General features: G+C 39.2%; 1 protein-coding gene across 2 annotated transcripts in view; it reads right to left on the bottom strand.

The window, feature by feature from the left end:
- The window catches only part of glis3 (GLIS family zinc finger 3), a 477,161-nt gene that overhangs the window by 320,459 nt on the left and 138,382 nt on the right, over window positions 1-18,320 (bottom strand). For both annotated transcript variants that reach the window (XM_055632800.1, XM_055632799.1), the window contains one exon: window positions 15,279-16,314. In XM_055632800.1, coding sequence (XP_055488775.1) covers window positions 15,279-16,314 — 1,036 coding nt within the window. The remainder of the gene's footprint in view (window positions 1-15,278; window positions 16,315-18,320) is intronic.

The raw sequence follows: 18,320 nt of genomic DNA, 5'->3' as shown, positions 1-18,320 counted from the left end.
ATGTATATCCTTATCTAAATACAAAACAGTTCTTAGAAACTGCATGAATACCAAAACCACAATGATAGCTCAAAAGAAAGAAGGTTTGCAATTTAAACAGCAATGCTAATTCATACACTTTGCCAGTCCTGCTGCAATTTTGCACGTGCAAAATTTACTTGATATATCATGATACATTTGCAGGTGGCACAGTTGTTGAGCGGTAGAGTTGCTGCCTTACAGCACCAGAAACCCGGCTTCGATCCTGACTATAGGTGCTGTCTGCATGGAGTTTGCACATTCCCCCTATGACCACGTGGATTTTCCATGGGTGCTCTGGTTTCCTTCCCACACTCCAAAGATGCACAGATTTGTTGGTTAATTAACTTTGGTATGTTGTAAAATTGTCCCCAGTGTGTTGGATAGTGTTAGTGTACGGGGAGATTGCTAGTCAGTGCAGACATTGATGGGCCAAAGGGACTGTTTCTGCACTGTATCTCTAATGTCTAAAATTAATGTATTTTTGATGTAATGCCATTTATTCACTGAAGCATGTTCCAAGAACATACTCCTTTTGTAAATTAAGGAGGGTTTTTCCTGATAAGAATTTATGCACTCAAATATAATGACACAATTTTCTAAGCTTTTGATATTCCTGTCTGTAATTGTCAAATCAAAATATTAAAAAGATTTTTGCACTTTGAACTGAGAAATTGATTCAATATAACTACATTCACAGTGGTAATACATAATTCTACTTAAAATGAATTAATAATTGTCAATAATGCCAATTTTGGTATGTTTCATGTCCATAGATATTTTATTTCTTTCCTGAATCGTATCTGCAGTTTCTCTTTAATTAGGCCTACATCTTATTACCATGACTGAGGCTAGTGGTCCTCATAGGTGATTATCTGGAGCATCAAGTAAAGCAAAGATGTGAGGTTTAGAAATTCAATGATTGTTCCCCCAGTTGTATATTTCTGCCATTAGTTTCATGAAGCTACATTTTACCTTCTGCCTCAACGTAATATATTAATTTCCGTAAATATATTTCCATAGTAATCTAAATTAAAAACATATCCAAAACTTAACGCACACCATTTCCATTTGAAATATATTTTGACAATATGATGTCTTAATTACTGCAGTAATAGATTAATAACAAATACAGATGTGGAACCTCAGTACTCCAGGTCTTGATTGTTGTGAGAATAAAGATATGTACAGTATTTTATTTATTTCTTAATATAATCATTTTTATCTCTCTTCTACTTGCACCTAATATTTTGCACTCTTCTCGATCACTGTGATGTTAATGTTGTAATATTTCAAATTGATTTGTTGAGATGTATAGTTGCTCTATGTCAGCACAAAAATAGGGCTTTGTATGCATGCCACTTATTGTCTTTCTCGTTGAACTTTCTTGCTAATATTCTTGTGATACTTGGCCCAAACCTTGCATCCCCCCCAACTTTGACCTGGCACAGACTGTCTTAGCGAGTCTAAACCCCCCCCCCCATGGCTATTATCTGAGAATAATCTTGTATATTGCATTACAGTACAGAAGCATGCCTTTAGACCAACGGGTAAAAATTAGAGCACTTCATGCCATGTGGGTCCATTTAGCAAGAACAATTAAAACTGGATCTGAGACCTAAAGTACTCATAGAATGAAGGATACCATCAGGCTTGCCTCTTCACTGATCCATGGCCCAACACAAACAGTGTGTACTGTCCTTCTTCCTGATGTCATCTCTATTAATGACTATCACAAAGATTCCCATTTGCTGTTTGGTTGTGCAAACGGCAGGCTGGAAGTCTACATTATTGTAAAGGTGAATCAGCCTGCCAAAGAGACCTGCCATGATTCAACATTCCCATGGAACACTGCAGAAACATAGTTAAGCCAAATGTTTTGCCTTTCATGTTAATAAGGTCTTTATAAACACACGTTACAAATAAATGAATGGACAATTGCATGACAGTATGAGTAAGTCCTTTAAGTCTCCCTAAATAAATCTCAAAATGAATCTTGGACGAATCTTTCTTGGGAAAAATGGCAAACCTTCAACAGATAATAGAATTTCACAACATGATGACACGATGCAAATAAATGCACTTCTAGTTCAACAAATTCTGCATGATGTTCATGCTTTGCTGAACAAACAGAGTAGTACCAATTATAAAAGCATGTGATGCATGTTTGCCAAATTACCATTAAATAAATACCTGGAACATGTTTGGACAAGTGCTACTGAGTCAGTTAGGTCACAACAGAGGAGACTTTCATTCTCAGCAACGAAAACGACTGCAAATCCAAGCAAATTAGTAATTAAAAAAACAACAGTACCATTGTCCTCAGTCTATCATGTAGAACAGACCTGATTGGAATCAGTGACGTTCTATTATAACAATAAAAACATACTGAGTAGAGCTGTACATTTTAAAATGCATTTCTGAAACAAAATGAGTTGTCAAGAATTTGATCTGACAAATATAAAGAATGAGATCATTAAAATTTTAAATGTTAAATATTTTCTGAAGATTCAAACTATGATATATTGTGTGCTATAATAAAATCAATGTAGCAAGTCATCATTTGTAGCTTTTTTAGAAAACTAGTAATATGTACATGTGCTTAACGATGACATTTGTTTAATATTTTAATAAAAGTGTTACAATTAACTACCTCCCACCCCTGTTAAAATAGTAGACAACAAAATTCAACTGCATTGAGCATTTTTCAACAATATTTACATAACTGTTGTTAATCCTTACTAATATCAGTTGCATGCTTGTATATTTTGAGAAATACTATAATCATAATGTTTAAAGTGCTCTAAGAGCAAGCATATTATGTCAAATGTGCCACAATGTTTTGCCATAAGACTGATTATTGTAAAGAAAACTTGAGTTGTGTAGAGGTACTTTATCTCATTAATTTTAGATTAATTTAAGATTAATTTTAGATTCCTACCAAATCAGGATTAATAGATTGAATTTATCCCTTCCCATTCAAAATGAAACAAATTTGGGAATTCAGTTCAATTTCTATCAAAGATACTAGATGAGCTCGAGTATCTTTGATTTCTATATTGCTTATGGCCACAATAAGCAATAGTCTCACACACTGGAAACAAAATTGCATCTTGATACACATGAACATATATTTAGCGTACGCAATTAAAAGTAATAAGAGAGTTTTTTACTAAGCTTTGTTTTAAGTCACATTCATGAACATTTTTTTCTAGTTGATATACAAAGCTATGTAATGGACCATCACTGTGTAATTTACTCTGTTAATCGATTTAGCTTATAATTACAAAATCATTTTCCTCTGAAAAGATCAGGCTCATTCGTATCAAGGGAAAATTGTGAGCTTTTCTGATAATCAACTAGCAAAGTAGATGGGTGCAACATAGCTGGATTGTCAAAAAGAATTTGATGAAGTAGAATATTCAGTTTTGTTTTAAAAAGAAATATAGTATAGATTGTGAGAAACTGTTTGCTCCAGGGGCAAGATGTATAATGACTCAGGATATGATCGAAAAAAGGATACAATATGGTTTTATGGATGTGGAAACTAAAATATTTTAGCTAATAAAACATGATTTTTGGCATAAATGTCATAAGTTCAGTTTATTACCTCTTAAAATTCATTGTTTTCAGCTCAATGCCATCCTTACTGTTTATACTTACAATTGCTCGTGTTAGCACAGGTGATGTTAGGTTAAAATTGCACCAACATGTTTAACATACAAATCCAAGATAGACACAAAATGCTGGAGTAACTCAGTGGGAAAGGCAGCATCTCTGGAGAGAAGGAATTGGTGATGTTCGGTTTGAGACCCTTCTCCAGACAACAAATCGTGTTGTTTAGATATCGTGTCCATTTTTCAGTCCTGATCTAAGTGGGTTGAACCCAAATAACAATATGGCTGTAACAATTGTCCCCAACATAAAATATGCTGAATAATTAAATCATCATCGTGCAAAATAATTTCCATGTGTTGATCAAATATAGAGAATTTTGAGCTGTGTTCTGCAGATGAGATTTCTACTGAATTTGAAGAAAGAATACAATACATTCTTTAGATCCTTTATTCAGGAGAAGGCTCAAGGAAAGTCCTGCACATCAAATACTTGCATTTACCTATACACATGGTACGTATTAATAGAAATATTTGAATCAACAGCCTAAAAGGTTACTCTTTCTTGCCCAATAATGTGAAATATCAGGGGAGTTAAAGAATTTGAGCTTCATTCAATGTAATTACACAGTGTTCTGCAAATGTCATTAAAGCTTCAGTGTTTAAAATGTTTTGGCAACAGTGAACTGTCAGTAACATGTAGAGTTTGCTTTAGATGCAACACTTGCATTTTGGTAAAAAATAAATCACAGGAGATACAATTTGATACCAAAACAGTTTGTGGCAACTTTTCATGAGAAATTAGACCAATTTATCTTCAGTCATTTAACTCTTTTGATGCCAGATTTTTTTAAATGCCAGTTTCATTGCCGAGGTTGCATAGCTGAGATATTAAAATATCTGCCACGTATTATATATATTCATATATAACAAATAACAGTGATTAATGCATTTTATATCTGTAATTTTGCTTTATGTTCATTTCATTCCATGGATGATTCTGTTCATTTGTGTCTCCCGGCAATGGTGGAAATGTCAATGTCACAATGTGCATTGGATAATAACTGATATATGACAAATAACAGTGATTAATGCATTTTATATCTGTAATTTTGCTTTATGTTCATTTCATTCCATGGATGATTCTGTTCATTTGTGTCTCCCGGCAATGGTGGAAATGTCAATGTCACAATGTGCATTGGATAATAACTGACTTATTTAGTGAGAAAAACGTCATTGACATTAAAATATGCATGTAAATATTTCAATTGCAAATAGATCAACAGATTATTTTTTTTCGACAGTCTATGGGATATTATGGTACTTAAGTTATATCCTCCACCCTCAATATTTAAAAAAAAAAATGACCACAGTCAGTGTTGTGACTGTACTGAAACAGCTCAGCTGGTGACAGAGCTGGTTCTGGAATGCAAATTTTCAGTACAAAAGTCGAGAGATAATCTTGTTCCATAGTTATCAATGTATTCAAGCCTCCCAGCTGTTTCTTGGCATCATGTGGAAGGAATTTCAATTAAGGTATCAGACTTTTGTATTGGTGAGGATCTCAGGAGGAAGTCAAGATAGATTATCCGCTCTGCATTACTAGCTGAAGATGTCTGCAAATGCTTCATGCTTGTCTTCAGCATTCGCATGCTGGGCCAAAACACATCGAGGATGGGTCATGTTGGCCTGGCTTTGCACCTTATCCAGTTCAAGATGATTTGCTTGGTATTATTACATGTTCTCTATTCTTGATCAATCAAGTTGTTTGTGAGATTGTTATATTAATGATAATAGTCAGGATGCGTTGGGTTTGAAAAAATCAATACTCTGGATTAACTGTGGTTTAAATTGGCTATAGTAGGGTCAGAGGTTGATAATCATCACAACATGGGGTAGGACTGTTGGAGTCATATATTTAACCCTATTCTGAGTGTCACACCAACATCTCACAGCCACTCAACAATGGCAGAATGGTATGTTAGCTTTCATTGCAAAAGGATTTGAGTATAGGAGCAGAGAGGTTCTACTGCAGTTGTACAGGGTCTTGGTGAGACCACACCTGGAGTATTGCGTACAGTTTTGGTCTCCAAATCTGAGGAAGGACATTATTGCCATAGAGGGAGTGCAGAGACGGTTCACCAGACTGATTCCTGGGATGTCAGGGCTGTCTTATGAAGAAAGACTGGATAGACTTGGTTTATACTCTCTAGAATTTAGAAGATTGAGAGGGGATCTTATAGAAACTTACAAAATTCTTAAGGGGGTTGGACAGGCTAGATGCAGGAAGATTGTTCCCGATGTTAGGGAAGTCCAGGACAAGGGGTCACAGCTTAAGGATAAAGGGGAAATCCTTTAAAACCGAGATGAGAAGAACTTTTTTCACGCAGAGAGTGGTGAATCTCTGGAACTCTCTGCCACAGAGGGTAGTTGAGGCCACTTCATTGGCTATATTTAAGAGGGAGTTAGATGTGGCCCTTGTGGCTAAGGGGATCAGGGGGTATGGAGAGAAGGCAGGTACGGGATACTGAGTGGATGATCAGCCATGATCATATTGAATGGCGGTGCAGGCTCGAAGGGCCGAATGGCCTACTCCTGCACCTAATTTCTATGTTTCTATGTTTCTATGGCAGGCAAAATATACAGATGTATTGCAATATGGTCACCAATACAAATCCTTGTTCTCTAACAACAACAGTGTAATTTATAATTAAGGTGCACATAATGGTGCAGTACGCATATGAGTGGCTATCTTCAGTAAAAGAGGCAAGGATACCTTGGGTGGGGACTCTTCACAGGGTCACAACATGGAAACAGGTCCTTCAGCCTAACTTGCCCATGCCAACCAAGGTGCCCCATCTACATTAGTCCCACCTGTCCATGTTGGCCCAAATCCCTCTGAACCTGTCCCAATCATGTAGCTGTCCCAATGTCTTTCGATAATTACATAATAATCTTGGATAATGCAGCCCAGCTTCAGAAATTAGTACCTGTACTTCGATTGGGGAAGACCACAGATGAATACTGATAAATATCCACATTAAGATTCTTTGGATATTGTTAGGCCTACCTGAAAGCTGTGAGACATACCATGTAACTGCAGAATTACAGCTCCAACCAAACAGATACATTTTGTTTGTTTCTGACGTAGAATGTGAGGCTAGTCCATATTAACACAAGGTTCTATCAATGCCATAGTGTCTAATTCGGGAGGTCTCAACACAACAGGCAGAAGCCATCCAACTTAAGAAGGCTACTGGGAAAGTTCAAACCACTGCTATTCAGGATTATGCCATAAGTTTGATTTTCTGCCATGAAAATCTGCCATGTCTGATTTTCAGACATAATTCTAGTCTCCAAGAGAAGCTTTGAGGCTATCACATCATTCTTCTACGTTCCTGGGTGTGTACGCCTCATGGATGATCAGTCCTGGGTGCAGTACATTGATTTGATCACAAAGAAATACATTTACTTCCTCGGACACTTGAGGAGATGCAGCATGTTGCCATATACTCTTATCAAACCAGAACGAAGGAGACTGCACTATGGCCAGGCTCCCATCTTGCTGCAAGGTTCAGGAAGAAGGTTCAAGAGCATGAGAGCCATTACCTCCAGGTTCAAGAACAGCTTCTTCCCATTAACCATCAGATTCTTGAACGTACATGCACAACCTACCGCAACCCTATCGAAACAGTACGGGCTTTGCTTCACTCTAGTTGCTCTTTATAGTTTTGTTTGTGCACTATCAACATCCAGTTTATTTAGAATAACTGATAATTTATTGCATATTGTTGTTGTTGCAGCATCTAATGTGTTGTAAAGCTACAGTGAGTAAGAATGTCATTGTTCTGGGTCTTATCCAATTGAAGTTCTACCAGTGTGCTTCATCTACTTAGGAGCATGGCACAGAAATAGTAGGACAGCTAAAGGCACTGATGGGTTTCTAATGATGATTAGTCAATAGTTACTGTACATAGTTTTGATTGGGTATCTAAAAATGTGATTTGATTTGGCTGATTCTTGCCTTTACGATAAGTGTCACAGCAGAGAGTGAGAGGATTAGAGGGATTGCAACATGGGAATTCTGCTTCTTTGATAGTTCAGAGTTTTCAGGGAACTCTCAATGTGTCGCCATGCAACTGATAGTATTTCACCACAGAACTGTCAGCAACTCGAGGATTTCAGCATCGGCACAAAAAGCCTAAGGTTGGATGTTACCAGTTGTGTTTTCAGAATGTATTCAGACTCCTGAGTACCCAGTAAGGGAGTGTAAAACTGAAGCAATTTCTCAACATTGATCAGTGGGTATTTCGGAACAGGATGAACATCCTGGTCATATGTTGGGGCTGCTTCTCCAATGATTTAAATATAATAAAATGCTTTGTGAAGAAATTGTGCAAGTATGAGTAATCCTTGATTTTTACAAATTCTATATCATTTTAAATATAGGTGAGTTTTTCCAAAGTTTGAGGGATATTTTTGTAATTTTTTTAAACTATTATTATAAGATGTAATATCTCCGAATGATTTGAATTGTTTTTCAACATTTTAGAATCTTTTAATGTCTGCACATACTATTTTTATAACAGGAAGCATTTTTATTTCAGAACCAAGTTTTCTTATGGGAAACAGCAAATCTTTGATGCCACCTTTGATGACTCTTAAGCCTAAAGTACTGTAATTCAGGCGTGTCACGGAATGTAGACAAAAATGCTGGAGAAACTCAGCGGGTGAGGCAGCAGCTATGGAGCGAAGGAAATAGGCGACGTTTCAGGCCAAAACCCTTCTTCACGGAATGTACGCCTTTTCTCATAAACCCTGTTCATGGAAGAAGATAAATTGTTGAACTGTCCCCTCTGTTTTGCGTAGCAGCAGCTCCATAATAACAGGTCACTATGGAAGCTGATTCTTTTCTAGTAGTCAGGTCCACATCTGAAATTCAATTTGAAGCAGCACAAGTAGCAACCATTCTGTTATGATGGAAAAAGTCTTCAGGTATAAAAAAGTAAGCTAACATAGAGGTATGGATTCATACAGCACGGAAACAGGCCCATCTAAGCTAGTCCCATTTGGCCTTCCAAATCATTACTATCCATGCGCCTATCTGAGTGTCTTTTAAATGCTTTTATAGTACCTGCCTTAACTACCTCTTCCATCCACTCACCCATCTTAATTTTAAAAACAACCTTTTTGGAAAAGTACTGCAAATAAACTCTATTCTTCAATGGATGGGAAATAGCAATAGCATTTTTGGGCAAGAACATTTGGTTTTGTTAGAGTGCCAATGTGAGATTAAACAGTATGGGGAAACATGGCCCCAGTGATACTGAGAGTCAGATTGGCAAATAACTAAAAAATGGATTAATGGGGTTTCACTGAAAATTAAACTTGTAAATAAACTAATGTTAAAGATATGGTTAAGAAAGAACTGCAGATGCTATTTCTTCACTCCATAGATGCTGCCTCACCTGTTGAGTTTCTCCAGCATTTTTGTCTACCTTATAGATATGGTTAAACATATCAGAGTATGATTCTTTGAAATTAAAAAAAATTGTGTAAGATAGGTGGCCGATATGACACAGTTATTTTATATCAGCGACCACAACGACGTTCTGCCCCTTATTTGTTTTGTTAAGTACTAATGCCCCTTTAAAATCTATTTGTTGATTCTGATACATGGAATGTTTCTCCAACATGCAAAAACGGGGGCGGGGGGGGGGGGGGGGGGGGGGGGTGGTAGGGGCAGGTGGGTTGTGGGGGCGGGTGGGTGTGGGGGGGGGGGGGTTGGGTGGGGGGTTGTTGTGGGGGGGGGGCGGTGTGGGCTGGGAGAGTTGTCGGGGAGAGTGGTTTGTGGGCGGGGGGAGATGTGGGGGGAGAGGGGGTGTGTGGGTGGGGGGGAGTGAGCTTGGAGAAAAGACGGGGAAGAGCCATGTGGGAGAGGGGGGTATCACGGGAAGGAGCCAGCAAGGGGGACCAGAGGGGTAGTGGCGGGAATTGGCGGTGCGATGGGGACTCACGGCGGGCGCTGGTCGCTGGTCGTTCTCCTCCATCGGGATCAGAGTCTCCACTTTCTGTTTGGCGACATCGGCGACTCCGGGCTGGGCTGGGACTCCCACGCTGTGCTGGGCAGGGTCTCCGACGCAAGGCTGGGTCGGGTCTCCGAAGCTGAGCTGCTAGGAGCGGGGCTGCTTGGGGCGGGGCTGGGGCTGGGTTGCTTCAGGCCCCTCCGAAATTGTGTCCGGTTGGAAACCTCCGCCTGCCATCCTCAGCTCCATTAAAGACGCGATAGTGCAGGACGGGGTGGACCGTCCCGGTGAGTGACAGGGGAAGAGACTAATCTGCACGGCGCTGAATGGCAGGAGAAGAGATTGATCTGCGCACACGATTTTTTAAAGCTCGCTAACTTTTGTAACATTCAACCGATCCGAAGGAAATGGTGCAATCACAGCATGAGAGAACGGTGAGTAAACTGTCGAAAAATCGTAGCGCTATTGCGAACCGTTTTTGCGCAAATAGAATGACCGCATAAACTGGAAGATAACAAAATCAGAGTTTTAATTATTCATAGATGTAAAATCTGTTTTTGATTATGAAGAGAAAAAATAGTCTAAAAAAGAGGCCAGTTGCTCAGGTATGCCAGATCACATACTACCTCATGGGAAACTAAATTAAAATTACTGAACGACAGATCTTAAATTGTGCTTTCAGAAGTAAAATAGTTTCTGGCAGGTATTCTCATTGACTGCTGCCAGTAGGACATCTGGAGAGGATTTCTCCCCTCTGTTTCCCTTTTTCATTTCCCCATCCTTCCAGCAAATGTCATTCAAAAATTTCTGAAGATCATACTTCTATCATACCTGTTAAGAGTTTGATATACCAGATGCCTCATGGGATACATGCCAATAGCTTAAAAATGTTTCTTCTCAGACATGGTTAAACTTCCCCAGATGTGACAAAACAGCATGTTTTTTTTTTGTTTTCAGTTTCCAGTAGTAGAGATATTACATTTCATCATGTTTATTTAAAAAGATAGCACCTCATGGCATTGATTAATCAAAGGAAACCTCTAATTGTCTCTTTGTATGATTCAAAGACAATGTTCGTTTTTTTTTAATTTTTAGGATTTTTTGGAAGAGCAAGCTGAGAATGTATCATTCTGGCAAGCGACTGCATGTTGTCCTGATACACCTATGTGAAATCTCATTGGCAATGTAAATTGGATTCAGACTGTGAAATACCATTTTCTGGAACTGCATTTTATTGGTTACCATGGTGGCTAGCTACTTACAAAAGCCTTATATTTCAATGAAGAGAGTAACATAATATTAAAAAGAGCGGAGATATAATTCTATCCACATGGATAAACATTAGATTGCATACAGATTTACCAAATGTGGTTCTTATGACTGGTAAAATGTACTAAGAGGAATTCAGTTCTAATTCAAATCATGAACAAATGTTACTTCTGGCTATGGTATGTTACCAGACCCTGATATATTAGCGATAACCAAAGAACTAAATATGACAAGCCATTTCAAAGAATTTTAGTGTTATTTCATTTTTATGCCAGTTACAACATACCAAAAAATGATTGGGCAGCAAACTGGATATAATATTGTCTTTGGTCATCAAATATCTAAGTTTCAGTTCCAACTAAGATAAATAAGATAAAAGTATCTATTTCTGTGATAGTTATAAAGTAAAAGGAAACAAACTTGTGGTTGCACAAGCCTTGTTCTTTGCCGCCAATACTAAGCTGTTTGAAATACTTCAATGTCCTAGGGTAACAAAATCATTTTTGGGTTGGGATTTCCGCATTTTTACATACAATGTTTAAGTATGAACTTCACCTGTCGGACTGTAAATATTAGCCCCTCCGTTACTGTTCTGAAATATTAGTCAATAAGATTAAGGTGTTCCTCTAGTCTGATTAGAGGGCTGAGGATTTTGATTTAATAAAAATTAATGCAGGGTATTGGTACATGCCTCTACTACCTCAGAAGACTAAGAAAGTTGCGCAAGTCTCCAAAGACTCTTACAATCTTATACAGATGCACCGCAGAAAGCATCCTATCAAGATGTATCACAGCTTGGTTTGGCAACAGCTCTGCCAAAGACTGCAAGAAATTGTAGCCTAGTCTCTCACACAGACCCAACTCCGAACCATCAACTACATTTGCACTTCAGGAAATGCAGCCAACACAAACGACGACAATTTTCACCCCAGTCATTCCCTCTTTTCCCATCTCTCATTGAGCAGAAAAAACAAAAGCTTGAAAGCATGTACCACCAGATTCAGGTGCAGCTTCTTCCCTGCTGTTATCAGACCATTGAATGGTCCTCCCATAAACAGAGGTGTAGTTGCAATCTTCCAACCTATCTCATTGCAGACTTACACTTTTGTTATCTGCACTTTCTCTGGAACAGTAACGTTATAATGCTGTAATACTATATTCTCCACTCTGGTATTTTTCTCTTTTCACTACCTGTTGTATTTGTGTATAGCTTGATGGGTAGTCGTAGCGTATACAGATACACAAGTCTGCAGATGATGAATCTTGAGGAAAACAGTGTTGAAAGTGTTATATTGAGTTCTTGATAAGGATCAGCATTAAAGAAGGTGCATTCCAGCTATGGCATGGCATTGGTGAAGAGATTGAATGGTTCCGATCGTAATCGATAAATGTCCCAGACAACCTTTGCATTCTGTATGGTGTTAAGATCATGAACTTTGATACAATGGTAAATATATTATCCCACTTCGTTTTATAGGTATTTATGAGGTTTTGATATGCAGTATGTACAACAACTAATATACTAACCTTGAGATATATTTAATCATTTGTAATAAAAAGGAACTGCAGATGCTGGTTTATACTAAAGATAGACACAAAATGCTTGAGTTTTGATTAGGCTGGGTAGTTCACTAATAGGCCAATTGTTGGCTAGGGACGGTCCCTCAGCCCTATCAGGGAACTACTCTGCCAAAGGTAATCTATTGCCAGCCCCGATTTGTCCTGATATTTCATTACTTCCAGATTCCACCCCCTCCCTACCCATCATTAGTCTGAAGAAAGGTCCCGACCTGAAACATCCATTTTACTCCAGAGATGCTGCCTGACCATTGAGTTACTCCAGCATTTTGTGCCTATCTTTGACATGTATTTAGTTAATCTAAAGACAACATTTGCAATGTTGAGGGAGAAAGACTTAATAATAGTAAAATACTGTTTATAAAAGGAGCTGTCTCTTAAACATAGTAAGATTTTCTGTCATGTATTAAGTACAAATATTACTTGCCACAAATACAAAGTTCAAGTCTTACATATATCCATATGAAGTGCGTTACTATATTGATTAACTACAAGTGAACTGAACATTTTGCCATCTTCTTGAAACAGGGAAATACATGTGTGAAATACATCAGAAAATGCGATGTGCACACAACATGTTTGGCAGCAACAATGGAAAGACAAAAAGAGCTAACATTACAAGTTGATGACATTTCATCATAGCTAGTCTTGATGAAAAGTCATCGACCTGTAATGTTAACTCTTTTTCTCACTTAAAAAAATGTTGGCTCATCTGCTGTGTATTTCAAATGCACAGAACTCTGCTAATCCAGCATATGATTGTTAATAAATCCTGAGTTGGAGTGTGGCCAGAACCCAGATCCACACTGCGGATCCGGAGCTGCAGCGTTGAATTCCAGAACACCAAAAATGAGAAACACGAGCAGGTTAGCAACTGGAGTAGGATCCTAAGAGCTTATATATTTCCCACACCGTTTAAAATCATTGGGTTCACTTGAAAATGTATTATACAGTACAACATGTCAAATAAAACTGAAATAAAAGTACTAGAAATGCCAAAAGAAAATCTGCTGGTTCAACACTGTCCGAGTCCCAAGGTTACTGGATATCAAAGTTTTATTGTACTCTAATGTATTTCATGTTTTCAGTATCTTCAGTAATTTATATTTGAAGGTCATTGATGTAATAGTTTGGGTCTAGCCTACCGTCCCCAGGATCCCTTACATGTATATTGTAGCGTTCAGGATGTTTGGTCTCTAATAGTAATTAACATATTCCTTAATCATAAAAAACACAAAGCATGGTGAAACTCTGTGGGTCAGACAGCATCTGTGGAGTTAATGTATCGATGATAATTTGAGTTGTGACCCTTCTTCATACTCTAGAGCCTCGACCTAAAACTTGTCTATCCAGTCTGAAGAAGGGTCCCGATCCAAAATGTCTTCCAGCCATTCCCACCACAGGTGCTACCTGACCCATTGAGATCTTGCAGCACTTGCTCAAGATTTTTGTCTGCAGTTCCTCGTGTCTTTCTTTGATCTAATGGGCCACCAGGAAATGGAGTACCTCTTTTCAAAATTACTTGCTCAGAGACTCGGTTGATAGTTGCCCAGTTGTCAAAGGTAGTTACTTTCAGATTTGTTCTGGAATTTAGTTCTCAAGTTTGAGGATGGATCAGACCAATGATGAAGGCTGCAACATTCAATGAAACAATGGAGGACCCAGCATAGGGGGATTGTCAGGAGGGAGGGGGAAGACCAATGAACAAAGGAGGACCCGACGTGGGGGGGGCCGCCGGGAGGAGGGCGAGGGGGAGGGAGAACAAAGGAGGAGCCGGCGGGGGTACTTTGTAACTTTGTCAGTGCCGTTTATGTGGTGACTATTCGCATACCTTGGGTATGCAAGCAAAGAATTTCACTCTGACTTGTCACATGTGACAATAAAGTATTCCATTCCATTCAGGTGAACCACTAACTGAGAATGAATAAGCAGGTTCTGAGTAAGCAATTGCCTCTTCCAAGTAGTGCTTATAATTGCTTTAATCTTCAGTCATGTTGAAAAGTGTTCCATTAAAGAGGTTTTGAGGTAATTTTATATGTGTCCTGTTTGTGTGATTTGATCAGGGTAACAAAAGCAGATGATTGCACCACACTAATTCTCAAATATCTTATGTCAGAGAATACAAGCTTCTTTTCTGACCAATAAACTCAGTGTATATGTACACATCCCACTTTTAGCCTTATAACTTTTCAAAGGAAGTTCTTCACTGCTATGCTGGAATAATTTCAAATAAATATTTTCGTAAGATAACGATTATAGCTCAGAAAATATGCATGGCATTTGCATTTTTCATCCTTTACTAATCAAAGGAAATACAAAAATAATTCCTCACATATGGTTGACTGCATCTTCTGCATGACTGTTTGCACAATAAATATAAAATACATTTAAACCTGGATGGGGCAGTCTATGGGAGATTTATTTTGAGAACACAATATTCTCTACATATTCAAGTGTCATCTTCATAACCTACTGATCACATTTATGGAGATGGCACTGAAAATACTGTGGAGCAAATTATTATATCCTTTGAGATATCCAGTAATTTACTAAAACTGTGGGATTTTTCATATTTTACAAGCAAAAAGACAAAGCATGATATATATACTGTATATTTGACAGTCTTTTTGTTCAGTAGTCAGGATGGAAGCTAAATATCCAGATGACAGATATGAGATGCTTATATGGTTATTATAACATGATGGTTCGCAGTGAGAACATGGTTGATATGTGCACAAATAAGAAGTATACAGAGCATTATTTTGCCACCTACCGTACACTTGTTCGGCTTTTCTCCTGAATGCACCCTCATATGGATTAACAGTTTATAGCGAGCATTAAATGGCTTGTATCTGCGTGGGCAACCAGCCCAGAAGCAAGTAAAGTCTTCTCCTTTGCGCTGATCAATATGTGCCTTTTCTATGTGTCGGACAAGCTCCTCCTGCTCGTCATACATTGCACTGCAGTCAATCCATCGGCAACAGTGCTTTCCATTGATTCTTGATGGCTCACCATCCTCATCCAGCTGTGCCCCTTGTGGTGATGGCTGCCCATGTGAATGGGAGTGGGTCATGAGATGCCGGTGAGCATGATACGGTGGCGGGGGGCCCTGGGGCAGTGCCGGTATTTCCATACCCGAGGGAAATTCATCCAGTTGCTCATTTTTAAATGTATCGTACTGCTGATTACCAATCACTGAAATACCCTGTTGGACAACCATGTTGTTCATCAACATGGGGTGAAAGGAAGAGTGCTCCAACTGCTGCATTCTCTGGTACACACTATTGCTGGCTTCAAGATCAGTAAGAGTAAAGAGATTTCGGTCTTTACCAGTTGCATTGTAGGCTTGAGGGATGCAGCTACCCCTCACTCCCAGAAAATGCCCACACACTTCAGGCTGAGGAGAAACGTTGGCCGGGGAGCCTCTGGACCCATTGATGTATGCTACCAATGATGTCGGAGATGTACGAATAATGAGATCAATTCCAACTCCATCTGAAAAGGGCGAGGTGGAAAGTCCTCTTTTTCTTGATCGAGCAGAATTAGATTGGGCAGAATTACGTGAGCTATTTTCATTTCCAAATAGATAAGAAGGTAAGGAGTTTGCTGTGCTGTTACTTGACATGGCGGTTCCTGGTGGTATACTCAGCACATCCCCTAGTTCGCTGCCATTCTGGGAACCTTGGTTTGATGGAAGCGATGGAAGGATTGGGTAACCATGTAGCCATTCTTGTTTTACATTCAAAGTTGATTGGTTTTCTATAAGACTTAGTGCAGTGGAGCCTAAAGATCCACCTGAAATAATCGATCTAAAATGGAAAAAAAGGAAAAGAAAGACAATGAAAATAAAACACAAATTGTCACAGCTCTTTCCACAGGTGACAAAATATCACTTGTCACTTGAAATATTCTGTTGCAATGAAAAATTATGCTCTGAAGTTGACTAATCTAACCTAATTACACCATTTCCTTTGCAGTGCGAAGGTGCGTAATTGCCACAGCCTGGGAGCTCGTTTTGAAATGTAAAGCAAGTTCAGTTTCTTTGAAGTAAATAAAAAGAGCTTAACCATTGTATTATGTGTCCTCGTCTCGGTTTGCACAGTGACCGAGACAGATGGTCAAACAGTAAGATGTAACCATTCTGAGGGCAGATCAGATCTTGTAAGCAAAAGTATGATTAGAGATGTACAAAATGATTGAAAAATGGAATGTGCTTCTTTTACATTGGAGGACACCAAGTCCCAAGCATGCTGAAGATACCTGGCAAGCTACAAGTCCTGAGATAGACTGATGTGTAAGAGACCATTTGCAAAAGATACACTTGACAACAAATGAATGAATACATTAGGCTTTTTAAAGGAGTATCCATCAAAGAAGCAAAGACTTATGTCAGGCAAAATTTACTGATTTCTCAATTTTTGGCATTGGAAAAAGGATAGCGTGAATGATGAACAGATGCTGCGTAGGTCAGATTTCCAGAGAGGTATTCCATAATCATTGGATTATATTGGTACAGTTAGTAATACCTGGAACTCCAAATGTTACTGTTGCAAGATGTACCACAATATATGGAGTTAGTTGGTTCCCTGCATTGGTCACCTCAAGGAAAAATGTTCTTAGTTGCTGGAAATGTATGGGTTGGCTGGATGACAAAAGGAAACGAGTTGCAATAAACGCACTTTTTCAGGTTGGCTGCCAGTGACTAGTGGAGTTCCACAAGGATCGGTGCTGGGTCCACTTCTCTTCAGGTTGTATATTAATGATTTGGATAAGGGGATTGAAGGCTTCGATGGGCTGAATGACTTAATTGTACTCCTATAACTTGTGAACTTGTGATGGTATGCTGAGAAGAGGCTGAGCAGCAGCCATTTGGCAGCTTAGGTTGGAGGACCCACAGTGTAATTATTTAACCAGGTTTAAGCATTGACAGAAACAGCGGAAAAGAATGAATTGGAATCAAATGATATAGAAAGGATGAAAAGGGTTTCAGCCCGAAATGTCGCCTATTTTCTTCGCTCCATAGATGCTGTTGCACCCGCTGAGTTTCTCCAGCAATTTTGTGTACCTTAGAAAGGATGAAAGATCGAATTAACATATACAGACGCACTACACTAAATCCTTGTTATAACAGACCATGGGTGAAGTTATGGTGTCCGTTATTGCTGAATGTCCATCAGTTATTTTCATTGCATGTCATTGAAACAAAGAATGCAGGTGATGCCTTAAACAAATGGGCAGTGCTGGAGTAAATCAATGGGTCAGGCAGCATATCTGGAGAACATGGATAGGTGACGATGGGACCCTTCTTCAGACTGATTCAGTCTGCTGAGTTGCCACTGCACATTGTGTCCATGTAGGCAATGATCTGCTGGTCTTCATGCCATTGTCATGGACAAGACATGCTTGGTCACCGTGAGGCTCCCTCCCCTCTCACAGGTGGGGGGGGGGGAGGAGGAGGAGGAGGAGGGGGTGGTGGTTGTTAGGGGGGGGGGGGGGGGGGGGGGGGGGGGGGGGGGGTGGGGGGAGGTGAAGAGAGTGAGAGTGACGGGAGAAGGAGGAAGGGCTTGCTGGTGCACCTGGTGAGTTGGGGGTGCTGGGGCTTTAGACGGCCGAAGATGTGATGCGAGCCAGGGGGCATCGGCAGGTCCGTCCACTATATCTGAAATCTGTTATGAAGGGGTCAGTTAAAACAAGGGTTTACAGCATCGCTCTCTGTCTATCTGCCAGACCAAAGTTTTACAAAGCTGCAACATAACTTTCTGACTTTGTTACTCAATGCCCCGACCAATGAAGGCAAGCAGACTATACACATTTT

The sequence above is a fragment of the Leucoraja erinacea genome, chromosome 3, assembly GCF_028641065.1.
Source record: "Leucoraja erinacea ecotype New England chromosome 3, Leri_hhj_1, whole genome shotgun sequence".
Lineage (NCBI taxonomy): Eukaryota > Metazoa > Chordata > Chondrichthyes > Rajiformes > Rajidae > Leucoraja > Leucoraja erinaceus.
The sequence above is the reverse complement of the archived record's forward strand: the minus strand, read 5'-3'. Positions and strand labels throughout refer to the sequence as shown.